Source organism: Salvia miltiorrhiza, chromosome 3 (assembly GCF_028751815.1).
Source record: "Salvia miltiorrhiza cultivar Shanhuang (shh) chromosome 3, IMPLAD_Smil_shh, whole genome shotgun sequence".
In the NCBI taxonomy this organism is placed as follows: domain Eukaryota; kingdom Viridiplantae; phylum Streptophyta; class Magnoliopsida; order Lamiales; family Lamiaceae; genus Salvia; species Salvia miltiorrhiza.
Window position 1 is genome coordinate 13335392 of NC_080389.1, and position 14377 is coordinate 13349768.

At 38.4% G+C, this 14377-nt stretch overlaps 2 protein-coding genes and 1 long non-coding RNA gene across 3 annotated transcripts; all 3 read right to left on the bottom strand.

Moving 5' to 3' along the window:
• Window positions 1–1960: 1960 nt before the first annotated feature.
• On the bottom strand, window positions 1961–4058 carry LOC131017640 (uncharacterized). Its single transcript, XR_009099726.1, has 3 exons — window positions 3603–4058; window positions 2869–3058; window positions 1961–2488 (listed from the first exon to the last, which is right to left on the bottom strand). It is a non-coding gene; the product is annotated as an uncharacterized LOC131017640 (long non-coding RNA).
• A 4426-nt stretch (window positions 4059–8484) lies between these two features.
• LOC131018378 (putative late blight resistance protein homolog R1A-3) lies at window positions 8485–9912 on the bottom strand. Its single transcript, XM_057947106.1, has one exon. The coding sequence runs from the start codon at window positions 9910–9912 to the stop codon at window positions 8485–8487; it is 1428 nt and encodes a 475-aa protein (XP_057803089.1).
• Window positions 9913–10188: 276 nt separating this feature from the next.
• LOC131018379 (putative late blight resistance protein homolog R1B-13) lies at window positions 10189–11154 on the bottom strand. The gene has a single exon (XM_057947107.1). The coding sequence runs from the start codon at window positions 11152–11154 to the stop codon at window positions 10189–10191; it is 966 nt and encodes a 321-aa protein (XP_057803090.1).
• Between the last annotated feature and the right edge of the window lie 3223 nt (window positions 11155–14377).

A 14377-nucleotide genomic window follows, 5' to 3' on the forward strand; every position in this document is an offset into this window, starting at 1 on the left:
AACCTTGTCTCATGGAGGAGTAAGAAACAGAAAGTGGTAGCACTCTCTAGTGCAGAAGCCGAGTTCAGGGGAATCAAGAGTGGACTAACTGAAGTCCTGTGGCTAAGAAGACTGTTGACTGAATTGGGTCTTCAACCGACAAAGACGTGTCAAATGTTCTGTGACAATAAAGCAGCCATCAGCATATCAGAAAATCCGGTGCAACATGATAGAACCAAACATGCTGAAGTTGATAGGCACTTCATCAAAGAGAAGATCGAAGGAGGGATCGTGACCCTACCCTTTGTCAGATCCGAAGATCAACTCGCTGACATCTTAACCAAAGCTGTGAACTCCAAGAGTTTTTCAGAAGTTCTTGGCAAGTTGAATATCGGGAATCCCGTTACTCAACTTGAGGGGGAGTGTTGAAAATAACTACAAAGTCAAGAATAGCAGCATCCAAAAGTCAGAAATTGCAGTAGCCAAATCTCCATGTATCAGTCAAATATTAACCAAGGATCCCTTAATCATAGGGATCCTGGTATGACTTTAGAGGAATGTAATACATTATAAAGGGTGATTGTATTCTTCAGAAAATATAAGCAATACAATAAAATCATTTGCTTCTCTTTATCTTTCTCTATGCATTATGATAATACCATGTTTTAACAGGCGGCGCATCCGTACCGGAACTCTGCCTATCCCCCCTCCTCCGCTAAGACAATTGAATATGAGAAAGACAATGTGCTGGGCACCCCTTATTTTCACAATATACCAGCTCAAGTGGAAAATATTGCCAGGATAGTCATAAAAAACGTTCATTTTAGATGGAGAGAATTTAAGTTGACTTTCCAAGAGCCAAATTCTACAAGTTGGGGGATGAACTACAAAGTCTAAATAAAGAAAACTAGTGTGTAACCCGTCGAATTTCGACGGGTATCATTTGATGTTATAATTTATATATGAAAAGCGTAAAAATTATTTCTTAATATATTTATAAATTATGCAGATTATTCACTAAAAAAATTATTAATATGATATAGGCCATTATTACACATTAAACTAAAATGAAAAAATAAATTAAAGAGAACTTTCATCTTTAACATGACTTAGTGAAACGTACATTCAAAAAAATTATTTACCATCCACTACTATTTGCCACTCATACCCGCGATCCGTGAATACCCGCCACCCGCTACCCGTCGGATACTCGTTAAGGCTTGAGAGGTTATTTACCACCCACTACTATTTGCCACTCATACCCGCGACCCGTGAATACCCGCAAAATTATTTACCATCAACTACTATTTGCCATTCATACCCGCGACCCGTGAATACCCGCCACCCGCTACTCGTCAGATACTCGTTAAGGCTTGAGAGGTTATTTACCACCCACTACTATTTGCCACTCATACCCACGACCCGTGAATACCCGCCACCCGCTACCTGTCGGATACCCGTTAAGGCTTGAGAGGTAGGAGCGTTGCTGCTTCTCGGCGTCGACATCCTGCAATCAAGCACCCAACAAATGCAATAAACCACCCCACAAATAAATCACCACGAAAATGCAATAATTTTAGAAAAAATTTCAACTTCTTGTACACTACTATTTGTCACCCATACACACGACTCGCGGATACCCCCACCTGTTCGGTATCCACCAACCCGCCACCCGTCAGATACCCGTCACCCGCTACCTGTCGGATACCCGCCGAGACTTGAAAATAACGATAAATATTAGTTGAATAATAGAATAATAATTCTATGAAGTATGGGGACGAATACGTAATACGAAAACGATACGGGAACATAAATACGTCATTTTTTCAAAAACCATGATCCGATACTTTCAAAAATACATTTTATTTTTTTATTTAAAATATATTTATATATATTATAAATCCATAATTCACCAATAAAATAGTAGTCAAAAAGAGAAAAGAGACAGACAAATTTAATCTATGAGCTCTACAACTAATCTAACTTGTAATAGAGAACCTTCAAAATCCTCTATAAACTGTAGTTCAGTGGCAATAATTACAAAAATTACCACAAAGATTAATACACCATAACAAAAAATCTAACTAAAAAACTACTCAACTATCAACTGTAATCAACTATCAACGGTAGCTCAATGCTTTACACAGATAAACAACACCCGAGTGATCATTATCAAGTTAATGTCGTTTCTCCGCCCTACGAAACCACCAGCTACTCGAGGCGGAATGTGGCTTCGACCACCTTGGCATCAGGCTTCCGTTTAACTTTCTTTTTCGGTAGCAAACTTGACAGCTTTGGATCAGTATGATCTGGGGCGCTGCTGGAGATCAACTTCTTTGTTTTTTCCTGCTTCAGACTGCCCGGATTGGAGCCGTTCTTGGTTTTCTCCTACTTCGGATTGGGGCCATTTGCAGAGGCAACAACACTAAAATGTTAGCCCTCTTAATTCATCATGCTCATTTTCCTCCTCTTCTTCCTCTTCCCTCGTATCTTCAATCTCCAATCCAACCTGCCCATATTTAAATTTAAATCACCCATCAACACCCATCGAAAATCAGCCCCCATATTTAATAAAAAAAAGTATTTGATAAACACGAAGAATCACGGCAAATTGAAAGCACCATTAATATATGAAAATTAGATACAAAATTGAAAGCACCAGTTTCAATTACAAAATAAACGAATCAATCATCCATCAGATCCGCAAATTCAACCAAAACCAATCATATAGTTCTTCATCATCTCGAAAAACACCAGATCAGAATACCATGGGTTCCGAAACTACCCCTACCAGAAGCAATGATCAATAGACAGAATTGATAGATGTGGAACTCAATCAATTTCTAAGCTTGTTCCCAACATACTACACATAAACAATTATTAGTTTACCTGTTTGTGTGAGACTCTCATTTCACTTGCGAGAGCCCGGGGTGGCTGCCTTGTTCGTCGAGGCAGAGGAGTCTCCGACGACGGCACAGGGACAGTGGCGGGTCTTCAGGAAGGGGAGGCAAGGTTGAACGACGGCCCTCGTTGAGTTTTGGAGCACAGCGGCAAGAAGTTTCTTCTTCACCTCCAGTTACTGATTCCAAATTCAATCAAACTCTTAGAAATGTTCAAAGGTATGTGCGTGTGCTTATTATTATAGATTGATAATACTTGACCTCCTACACTCCAATCCACGAATCAATCGCAATTCAACACAAAATGAGCAAAAGTTCAAAGCCCAAAACTTATTCATCACTATAAGGAAACGTAAAGCAACTAATCTACACATAGCCACCAAATTCAGTCGAAATTCAAGAAGAGCAAAAGATGAAAAAACGCAGCAACAGAAGAAAGAAAGATACCTTGTGTGGCTGTAAAAACACAACCTAAATCATTTTAACTAAGGAATTTATACTAAAAATTTAGGTTATAAAGTTTCCAATTATTAATCGATAGGTAAATCTTTCCAAATTTTCATATTTTTAAGATTTAGTACTAACCATAATGAAATGTAATCTTTCCTAATATAATAATTTTCCAAACCCTAAAAATTGACAGATTATTGATCGATTGGTAAATCTTTCCAAAATTTCATTATTCTAAAACACATTCAATTTGTTTCCTAAAATAATACTTACCATGGCTGATGGCGGCGGAGAGGGGAAGGTCAAAGAAACGATGAGGGTGCTTTCAAATCGTCGCGGCAGGGGAAGGAGAGAGTCACTTGAGGCTGGACGACGAATCGCGGAGGGGGGAAGGAAGAGCTGGTGAAGCAGATCATTGCGGTGGGAGGGGCGGGGCGCGGTGGGGCGCTGCGGGGGCCAGGCACGGTGGGTGGAGGGAAGGAGACGGCGAGGTAGATCGTGGCGGTGGGCGGGGCCTGGCACGATTGGGCAGATTGCGGCGGTGGGTGGAGGGTTGGAGACGGGAGAGAAGAGGATGGGTGCCGGCGCGGCGAATCGCGGTGGGGGTCATAGGCAGATCGCGGCGGTGGGTGGAGAATCGCCGGTGGGTGGGAGCTAGGGGGCGAAATGGATTCTAGTGGAGGATAGGAGAATGGTGAATCGATTGCCAATTTTTTTTTTCATTTATTACAATATTTTTGGTGCAGATGCCATGTAATTTGATGTACTATAATATAATAAATAAAATAATGTATATATAAAATATAGCTTATGTGGAATTATATTGGCACGTCAGCGATAGAGAATTGAGCTAGAGGCTCTAGAATTGCAGGGATTTTGAACCTTGAATTCTTAGATATGCCACGTAGGACCCCGGATTAAGGAGAGCGCATGAATTCTTAATCGTATTATATATTGATAGTGCTCGAAGTCTATCTTCTGTAGTTAACCACATAACAGATCCCACTTCCATGCTTCTACTTATTGGAAGAAAAATTTTGTTGAAGAAAACCAAAAATAGGTACACTAATTGCTAGTATTCTCTTTGAGTGGAAATGTGTAATTCTTGTTGTTTTGCTACTCAGATGCAAATCATACATGCAATCAGTCAGGTTCTTGTATGGATGTGCTGTGAATGCATATGTACTGAGAGTTAAGTATACCTGCAGAAACAAATGCAACAATACTCCATATGTATATTCAGCAAGTATGGGGAAAAATTGACAACCTTCTTTGATTGCATCCTAGACTAGCTATATAAAGCCTGGCCCCATAAATATTAATGATACAAGGGAGCTCCAATCACCTATGCCATTGGCTAATATAAACCTCCTCATATACTCGACTCCATTATCGATCAATCTTCTTTTTCAAACCAAAAACTAAACTAAATTTCGAATGAACTACAATTCTGATTGGAAAGCAACCCATTTTCCTCTACATGTGAAGTATTAATCGAGGAACTCTGTCAAGTTCAGAAAATTTTACAGCCAGCTCACGTGTTCCAAATGGAGCTGATGTGGCTGTTAAGATTGCAATTCCATTTGCCTCAAGGATGGCACAATATCGATACCACATATTTCTGAGTAAAGTTCACAGCCTCATTCTCAAATTCGAGAGGGCACTAATATCACAGCCTCATTATTATTATTGTTTTCATAACTCGTATTTTTGCATCTTAGAAAGCAAAATTTCTTCAAACCACGAGATAAACGAATTCATGATGGTGTTAAACTTACTTCTTCTTGATGTTTTCGTTCGTGCGTCTATGCATTCTCTACAAGAACCGCATTCTTAAGATTTTGAGAGTTGGGGCTACACTGCATTTCGGCGATGTGTATTATAAATTCATTATAAAAAAGAATCAAATTTTCTATATCTGCCGAAAACCCCATAAATTCAAGAACAAAATTTGGGGCAAAGAGTTTTCTGAGTCAGCCGTAACTTTTCTGAATTCTCTTTCTTTTTCCTGCAATTCTATTTCTTTATAATTAGGGGCTACAATAATAAGTTATATGAAAATTTTAATTTAAGAGTATAAGGATAAAATAGTATACAATCATAATTATTTTTAGACAAGGGGTTATAGTGAGAAAATTGGGGGCTGTATTTAAAATCACCCATATATAAATCATACACAGCTATAAATAAACTATTATATTCATATTATTTTAATATTATTGCAGGTTTAAAGTCACATTTGGCATACGTATCCAGGTTCATCAGAGTTGAGTAATATAAACAATTTTTTATTTATGTCGTGTAAAAACGCTTCAAATTACATTGAAGAATAAAAAAAATGGTCCTTGCACGAATGCATGTATTGATTCATCAAAGTAGAAATTTATTCGAAAATGAAAAGAGATATTTTCTAATAATCAATACTATTTCTTCCTTCACTTATTGTATTTGACATCTAATCTGAATGGTTAGTTTTTATGCATCTTGATTTTTTTAAATGAATCATGTTTTTGTGTAGAATGTATGAGATCTGATTATTCGATCATTAATACTAGTATATACTTATTTTATTATTTTTGACAAAAATTAACTGCTAATGATGGTCCTTTTTATTTCTATTTTTTGTTTTAATATAACGATCGAATAATATAGTTGGTTACTACTTTTTTTAGAAATATTCTAAAAAAAATATTAACAAAACTCGGTCGTAAAAATCCTCGATTTTATACGTAACCCCTCCTTAATAGTTCTCACAAATCACAAACGATGAGGATTAGTGGGCCAATAAAAACTATTACTCTCTCCATCTGTGATATCATTTCTACATTTGTCATTTCGGTTCGTCCGCGATATCGTTTCCATTTTCATTTATAGAAGCAGGGTCCACAAAATTCCACTCACAACAATAGTGGGACCCAAATTCCACTTACTACATATCCACTACTATCCACCACTTTTCTTAAAACCTGCGCTGTCCACAATGTGGAAATGATATCACGGACGAAGGGAGTAGTATATAACAAAAGGCGCAAGTCCTAAAATGAAAAAAGAGAACCCCAACCCTCTCACTTGAATTTCTCTCTCAACTTCTCTCTCTTCTCCGGCGATACTGGTCGCCGCACATTATTGCCACCGCCACCGCCGTGCGCAGCTTCATCAAAGGGTCAGGCTGTTCCAGGCGAATCTCCTGCTGCTCTCTTCTCAATTTCACGACGAAGATATCTAAATCGGTAACGCTCTTCCTTTTTGTCTCTAATTCATTGGTAGAGTTCTGACCTAGCTCTAACAACAAGCATTCAACATGTTAATGCAATTTGAAGTATTTGATTTTATTACTACATCACACGGACTTGAGTTACTAACAATTCAATCTTTGTAAAGAAACAACTAATGCATACAATAAGTAATGTTGATTAATCTACCACATTCAGCGGTTGGAAACACATGAACAGAGCATTAGATACAACAAAAGCATGAATAGAGCATTAATTACAATAGTATGTGTTAAGAGTATTTTTATACTCAAGTTTATTGTCATTGTGTAGACAGCACGAGTGTCTTCCTATATTCTACTTGGCATGTTTGAACAGTCGCTTCATACAATAAGTAATGTTGATTAATCCACCACATTCAGCTCTCGGAAATATGTTCATGATATATACATGAACAGAGCATCAATTACAGCAACAACATGAAAAAGAAGTCATGAATTTACTCAAACAAACATCACCAGATCATGCTCCTTGAATGATATAAAATTAAATTGAAGGTTGTCCAACTCTTTGCCTTCTTTAATTTGAGCAATTCAAAACTTCGCTGCTGAAAAAAAATATAAGAAACTATAGGAGTCATCTAACTAAACCATTAAAATACCAACTAGGAAATTAAATTTTCAAACGAGAGGAAGATGATTAGGCCAAGGTGTGTGCATTTTCATCAATTGTTTTGGAAAAAACTAAATTTGAAAATGATGACTTCATGACTCCATCCTTATATTTAGGATTAACACAAAATCTTGGGTACACGTGGGTGTACCGTACAACCGGATTGATCCGAACAAAGAATAGTATTATTTATATATAGGATCAGGATATGAGTTTAAATCAGGGTGCGGATCAAAGTTTATGTGAAGGTGTACCTCGGTTGTACGGTACACGCGGGTGGACCCAAGACCACCTCTAGGGTTAATAGTATTTTATGTCCCGAACTTTCAGCATTTTTCATAAAATGTCCTGAACTTTTATTTTCTCCTCGAAAACCTCGAACTTTTAATTTTTTTTTCCATAAAATGTCCCGCTATACAAAATTCGATGACGAAAAGATGATAAAAAACTCCGAACTTTCAGCGTTTTCTAATAATAGTGATTCCTAATATGGTTTTTCAATAATGACGGTCCCCAAAATATTTCTTATGGCGAGATAATTCATCTTTTTGGAGAAAATGAAAGTTTGGGACATTTTGTGGAAAATGCTGGAAGTTCGAGACATAAAATACTATTAACCCTTATATTTATAATGAGAAGTTTCAAAATTATTCAAATTTTACAAATCTCTAACCTGGAAAGGAGTATCTATATTGTCAAAAGAACGCTTCACCCAAAGTAGAAAGCTATCATTTCCAGAATTCCGTTGTTTCTCTTGTATCACTTCTGCTGATCTCCAAAGATTTCCGGGCCACTTAGCGTCATGCTCAATCAGTTTAAGTGTTGGAATGTATCCAATATTACTTGGAATCTCATATAGACCATCACACCGTCGTAGCATTAGGCACTCGGGTCTCGAGAAGTGGCTAGCTTCAGTTCTCCAAAAACGCAAATCTGATCGGTCAATTAGCAAGACTCAGCTCACGAAATTCTCCCTCAAATGTTTCCCAGGTTGTGCCGAAACAAGCATAGTTTCTTAGTTTAAGCACTTGAAAATTACCTTCCCACAGTCTCTTAATTAAGAAGTTGATATTCGAGATGAACGACGAATTGGCGTTGGATGACATGTTGGGAAAGATAAGTACATTGCCCCTTATTGAGAACCATCTCTCTCTCTCTCTCTCTCTCTCTCTCTCTCTTTGTTGGGAGATGATAAGAGGTGAGAGGGAAGAAGATTGAAGAAAAATAAGCAAACACACAAAAACAAGAGAGATAATGGTGGTAAAACCTAGCTAGCTATCACATATAACTTCGAAGTTGGGGCCTGCCAAGCTCTGCACTGCTTCATTCTTACACGAAAGCTTAACTTGAACATGAAATGGAAGATCTTCCCCTTGTATTTCCACTTGTTCCTCTACGATCTCCTTTGCGCACATCACAGCAGATTCACCACAATAATCCATCCATATCTTTTGCAGCATCGGTATGTCTCCAATCTGAGTCGGGATCTCTTTCAACTCCATATGAACAAGACGAAGCTTCTCAAGGCGTGGAAAGATGGAGTTCGATTCTGCAGTCCAATGCTCCAAACTGGGACACGGACCCAATTCCAAGTATTTGAGGGAAGGGAATTGGCCTTCAACCATTTCCCACTTGCCTGTTCCAAAGCATCCCCTTAACAACTTGAACTTCTCGAGAAGGGGCAATGCACCAATCTTTCCCAATATTTTTTCCCATTCAAAGCCACGATTAATGGAAAGATTCAACTTCTTGAGGCTTTGGGGGAATGTGAGCACATACAGTGAAGCTCTAAAATTCCAACACATTACGGAGAGGGATTTCAATTTACACAGAAGTTTGATATTGTTCAGACAATAATAATCATCTTGCTCGATTCCCCCTCTCCAAAAATACTTTATCCCCAATTTTTTGATATTGGGAATTCTCTTAACCACCTCTTCACTGCACTTGAAATTTGCTATGCTCTTAAGCACCAGTAGATTCTCCATGACGACGACATCATCACTCGAAGGTTCTGGAAGATAAAAACTTCTTTCAGTCATTTCAATATGCCTAAGTTGTGGCATTCTCCAAATCTCAGCCGGTGCAGTGAACTCCTTCCAACAACAAACAATCAATATGTGCAGATTCCAAAGGCGAGTAAACGAGGTAAAGATCGAGGACATGCTACCAACTTCAACAACAAGGTGGCGCAAGTTAACATACTGAGACGCAAGGGACTTGAGCAAGCTTTCATCTTCAAAATAATGATGAAACTTGTATGCATGTAATGTTCTAAGCAACCCGGAATTCTTAATACGCGGGACATTCCCATATTCACTGATAATGGAACGAGCATGTGGCATAGACTGCAAGTCGTCAAGGACTTTCTTCTTCGGTGTGTTCCTGGGTATAACAACGCGGTGTTGGCTACTTATGCCTCGAGGACTAGATTGCCCTATCACATGATAGAACCCATCTTTCTTGCTCTGGTTCAAGCATAAATCCCTCAACAGATCATGAATTTTGACAAATTTTATGTTTCCTGTATGACCCACTTTATCAACTAAAATGAGATTTCTATCAACCAAGTCCTGTAAGAACTCTATGGCAATAGTTTCCAAACTTTTGCCATTCATGGGTTTTAAAAATCCTTCAGAAACCCATAGCTTCACGAGTGTTGAGACTTTAACCGAATCATCCTCCTCAAACACTCCCATATACAAAAAACATGGCTTTAAATAAACTGGCAAATGATTATAGCTCATTTTCATCAGTTTCATGCAATTCTTATCATTCTCCAAATTCACTTCTGAAGCTAAGTTCTTCCTAATTGATTCCCAAACTCCTAGAGTGTGTTCCCTATTTCTCAAAATACCCCCCACTACTACAATTGATAAAGGAAGTCCTCTGCAATTCTCTACTATTTTCTTTCCAATTTTCTCTAACTCATGAGGGCAACTTCCAACCCCAAACACAATTTTTGAGAAGAGTTCCTAGCTTCTAACCTCATCTAAAAATTCCATTTGAAGGCTATAGTTGTCGTTCAACTGGGAACTCAAGTGGGAAAGCCTAGTCGTCACTAATATACGACTATAATTCTCATTTTCGGGAAAGAAACGTTGTATCCTATCCCATGCTTCGATACTCCACATATCATCCATCACAATTAGAAACCTTCTGCCTGACAAATACTGGTGGAGCTCTAATCCTAGTTCATCTTCACTCTTTTCACTCAGTTGTTCCTTGCTTTTTTTAGTGGCTTGAGAAACAAGTTCACAAAGAATTTCCCTTGTGTTGTATTGTTGAGAAATAGTAGTCCAAGCACAAACATCAAAACGATGCTCAATAATTTTCTTCGAATAAACAGTTTTGGCAAGAGTGGTCTTACCTATCCCGCCCATTCCTGTGATCGGAATGACTTGGCGTTCGCGTTGGTCCGAAAAGAGCCTTTCCAAGATTCCATTCACGACACCCTCGGACCACACCACCATGCCACTATTGTTCTTCCCAGTGGAAGAAGAAGCAGAGACGAAGCTACGCCTCTTATCATGGATCACCACCTTCTCTGTATCCCTCTGCATCGCCAAACTCTTGATCTGATCCATTTCTTGTATCGCATTTTGCACATCTCGAAACAGGTTCATCTCTTCCTCAGCTCGAAAGCAGCTGAAGAAGCGGCTGCGAATGGTTTCTGTGGATCTGCTCAGCTGAATCTTTGCCACGATATGAAATTCGATGGCGTCTTCAGCTGCATAAGCTGCATCTGCAATACGCATCTCAAAGGGATCTGCTTCGTCGGAAACAGGGGAGTTATAAGCTTCGAGAAACTCCTGCAAGAACATGACATTTTCAGTGAGGGATTGAACTTGTTGTTTGTCGAGAGAAATCGGAGGGGAATGATGGCTCTCAAGGTCGTCTATGATATGCATTAGAGAAACCAAGGCTGCGTAGGCCGCCATGATCGATAGCAGTTGAAGGGAAACGGAGTATAATTATGAGAATTTTGGACAAGAATTTGATAGAATCTTAATTTAGGCGAAGTATCTTATCTTAGCAGTTGGCAATAATGTGAAAGCTGAAGGTAGAAGAAAGCTAGCCACATAATGTTTCTGATAATAATTGAGGAGATATAAGCATTGTGATTTACATGTTTTCCTTATTTCAATTAAACTCCTTATTGCGAAAATAGTTAGAATTATTTCATTGAATCTATAAATCAATTCTACTGAAATTATGAATTAATTCTACCGAAATCTATAAATTATTCACGATACTTGGTTAGTGTAGAATTCAATGCAATTACTTTTTAGGATGATTGGGAAATAATTATCCAATTTAATCGATAATTATTATGTTTTCAGTTTTTTTTTTTATAAAAATAATAACGACTGAATATTCGATCGTTAACAAGGGATCATTTTATTTTAATTTTTTTTATATTTAACAATCAAAATATCAATCGTTAAAAACTATGTAATGATCTTAATCTATCCCTCATTAGAGGTGCTCTTAATATTCCATCCGTCCACAAAAAAATAGTCATTTTTTTTTATCATTTTGAGATATTCACAAAAATTAGGTCCTTTTTCATTTTTAAAAACTACTAGCAGAAAGAACGTATGTTGTACGTGCAATTAATGTTATTTTATTTGATAATTTATTATTTTAGAAAATCTATTAATTCATTACTTTTATTAGATAATTTATCGAATGAATATATTTATCTATAAGCCTTATCAATAGCTATAGATATATATATCACATAGATTAAGTGTAATATCTAATGAATTAATATATTCTTATAAATATATACTCCCTCCGTCCCGTTATTAATGGCACGTTTTCCTTTTTGGGTTGTCCCGTTATTGATGGCACGTTTCCTTTTTTAGAAAAAATAAGGGAGTGTTTAATGTTAATGAAATCCCTAATTAAAAGTCTAATAAAACACGTAATTTCCCTCTCCCTCTCTCTCTCTCTACCACTTCGGTCTCTCCCTCCCGCCTCCGTTATTAGTACTACTAGAAGTCGAGGAATTATTCCGACTGCAAAGCAGATTAAATCTACGGATTTAATTTAAGTTATATTACAGTTTATCAAGTTAGCAGGCAAGGAAAAAGATATCAAGCAGATACAGAAATGCGATAATTAGAAAATCGAAGCCAGTATTTTATTTACAGTTCACGGATTATAGTTTAGTTCCCAGCTTGGGGAAAATCGTTTAGTATATCACAAGGTTGGATTTACATGGGCCACTTACTAAGTGTTGGGTACAAAAGTCAAAGAGATAGAGAGAAAAAAAAAAAAAAAAAGTATGCTGCAGAGTAACCGACCACCCTCTGCACTCCCATCTCTTCAGCCGCCCTCCAATGGCTGCCCGGTTCCTCATGTCACAACCTCCAGCCACCCTATTTTCCTGCACATCCTGCTAGCATACTCAAGTATGCAGCAGCAAAGTCTTCTACTAAGCATAAATCCCAACCATCAAATGCAAACTTCCACTCTCACAAAAATTATAAAAGAGCAGCAGGGAGTTCTGCCAAAGTATCAAGAAACCTCAAGTTCAGTTACTCCAGTTCGACAAACAGCAATATTCAACCAACAAAAAGGCTTCAAGCTTCGGCTTATTCACAGCTCATTCGTTTGATAAGCTCAGCCACAAACCAACAGTATACTTCAAGGTAATCATGCTATCCTATTATCCATACCAGTGAGCATTCATATTAAAGCATGAGCATGATCAGTTTCAATCATAGAAGACCTTATAGCATCTTGAACTTAGTAAACACCCCAACTATGCGATCATGAGCAAGTGACAGTTCAAGTATGAGTTTTAATCGAGCATATGAGTTTATGCAAAGCAAGAAGAGATACACCTTATCCTCGCCTAATTTACGCTAAGAACCAGTAGAAAAGGGGGCGAGATGTAACTTAGCTGTAGAAGGGAAGGGGCGACTGCCCTGCTCTGAATCGGAAGACGGCGTGACGACGGAGCTTCCGTTGGCGTCGGAACTAGGGCGCAATGGCAGCTGACGCCGATCAGACCTTGGCCGAGAGAAAGAACAGCCGGCGCCGACTGATTTCATGGTTGAGACGAGGGGAGAGATGAGTGTGGCCAACGCCTACTGAATCGCTGGGTTCCAGACGAGGACAATCAGCTCCAAGGCCGGAGCAGTGCCGCTCCCAGACGACAGCAGCCCGTCGGATTTCGGAGGAGGATGCGACCGCAGCAGCGACCTGGTATTTGGCGATTAGGGCTCTACGATGCAGACTAAAGGGCGGCGCTGGGATAGACACGTAGAAGAATGACGCCGGTGATAGCAGACGATGGCTGGACGGCCGGAGTAGGTGGAACCGACCGGATTTTGAGAGGAGCCGAGCGAGCAGACTGTAGAGGAAGGGGCGAGCGGCTCCGAGAGAGAGAGAGAGATCGGCTTTGTGACAGATCAGTGTCCGAGTTTGAGAGAGATAAAAGGACCGAGTGTGTTGAGAGAGGAATTGGGCTTCCTATTTTAATTATTTGGGCTTTCCCCTTTTAAATTGTTTTGGGCCAAAGGCTTTTAAGTTTGGGCTTGATTTTATTTAATTGCTTGGGCTTTCACATTTAAATTCGAACTGGGCCAGACTTTTATTTAATTGGCCCTTCTCATTATTTCTATTGGGCTTGATTTATTTAAGGAGTTGGGCTGATGCATATTTTATGATGGGCTATTATTCTAATCCCATTTATATTTCGTTGGGCCAATTTAATTCACCATTTGGGCCGATTAAATTGCCTATTGGACTGAGATTTATTCCTTCCAGCCCACATTAATTACTATTATCACTTGGGCTGAAGCTACTTTTTTAGTTAAGCCTTGCAGTAATTATTTAGATAGAGCCCAATTATTTATCAGTGGATGAGCCGATTCTTATTTAGTAAATGAGCTGCCCAGTCTATTAATTATTGTTTTTGGACTTCAGACTTTAAAGCGAGCTATCATTGTTTATTTCCATTAAAGCCACTGGTTTATTTAATTAATTGGCTACTTTCTTTTGAGCCTATTAATTATTTGAGGTTACATTAGTAATTATGTTTCTATCGAAAAGCCCGATAATTTCTACGAGGTCACACCTCGTTTAAAGCCGAGTTAGTCCTATTTCCGATCGAGTACAAAAGCGAGATTTATTTCACAACTAGAATAT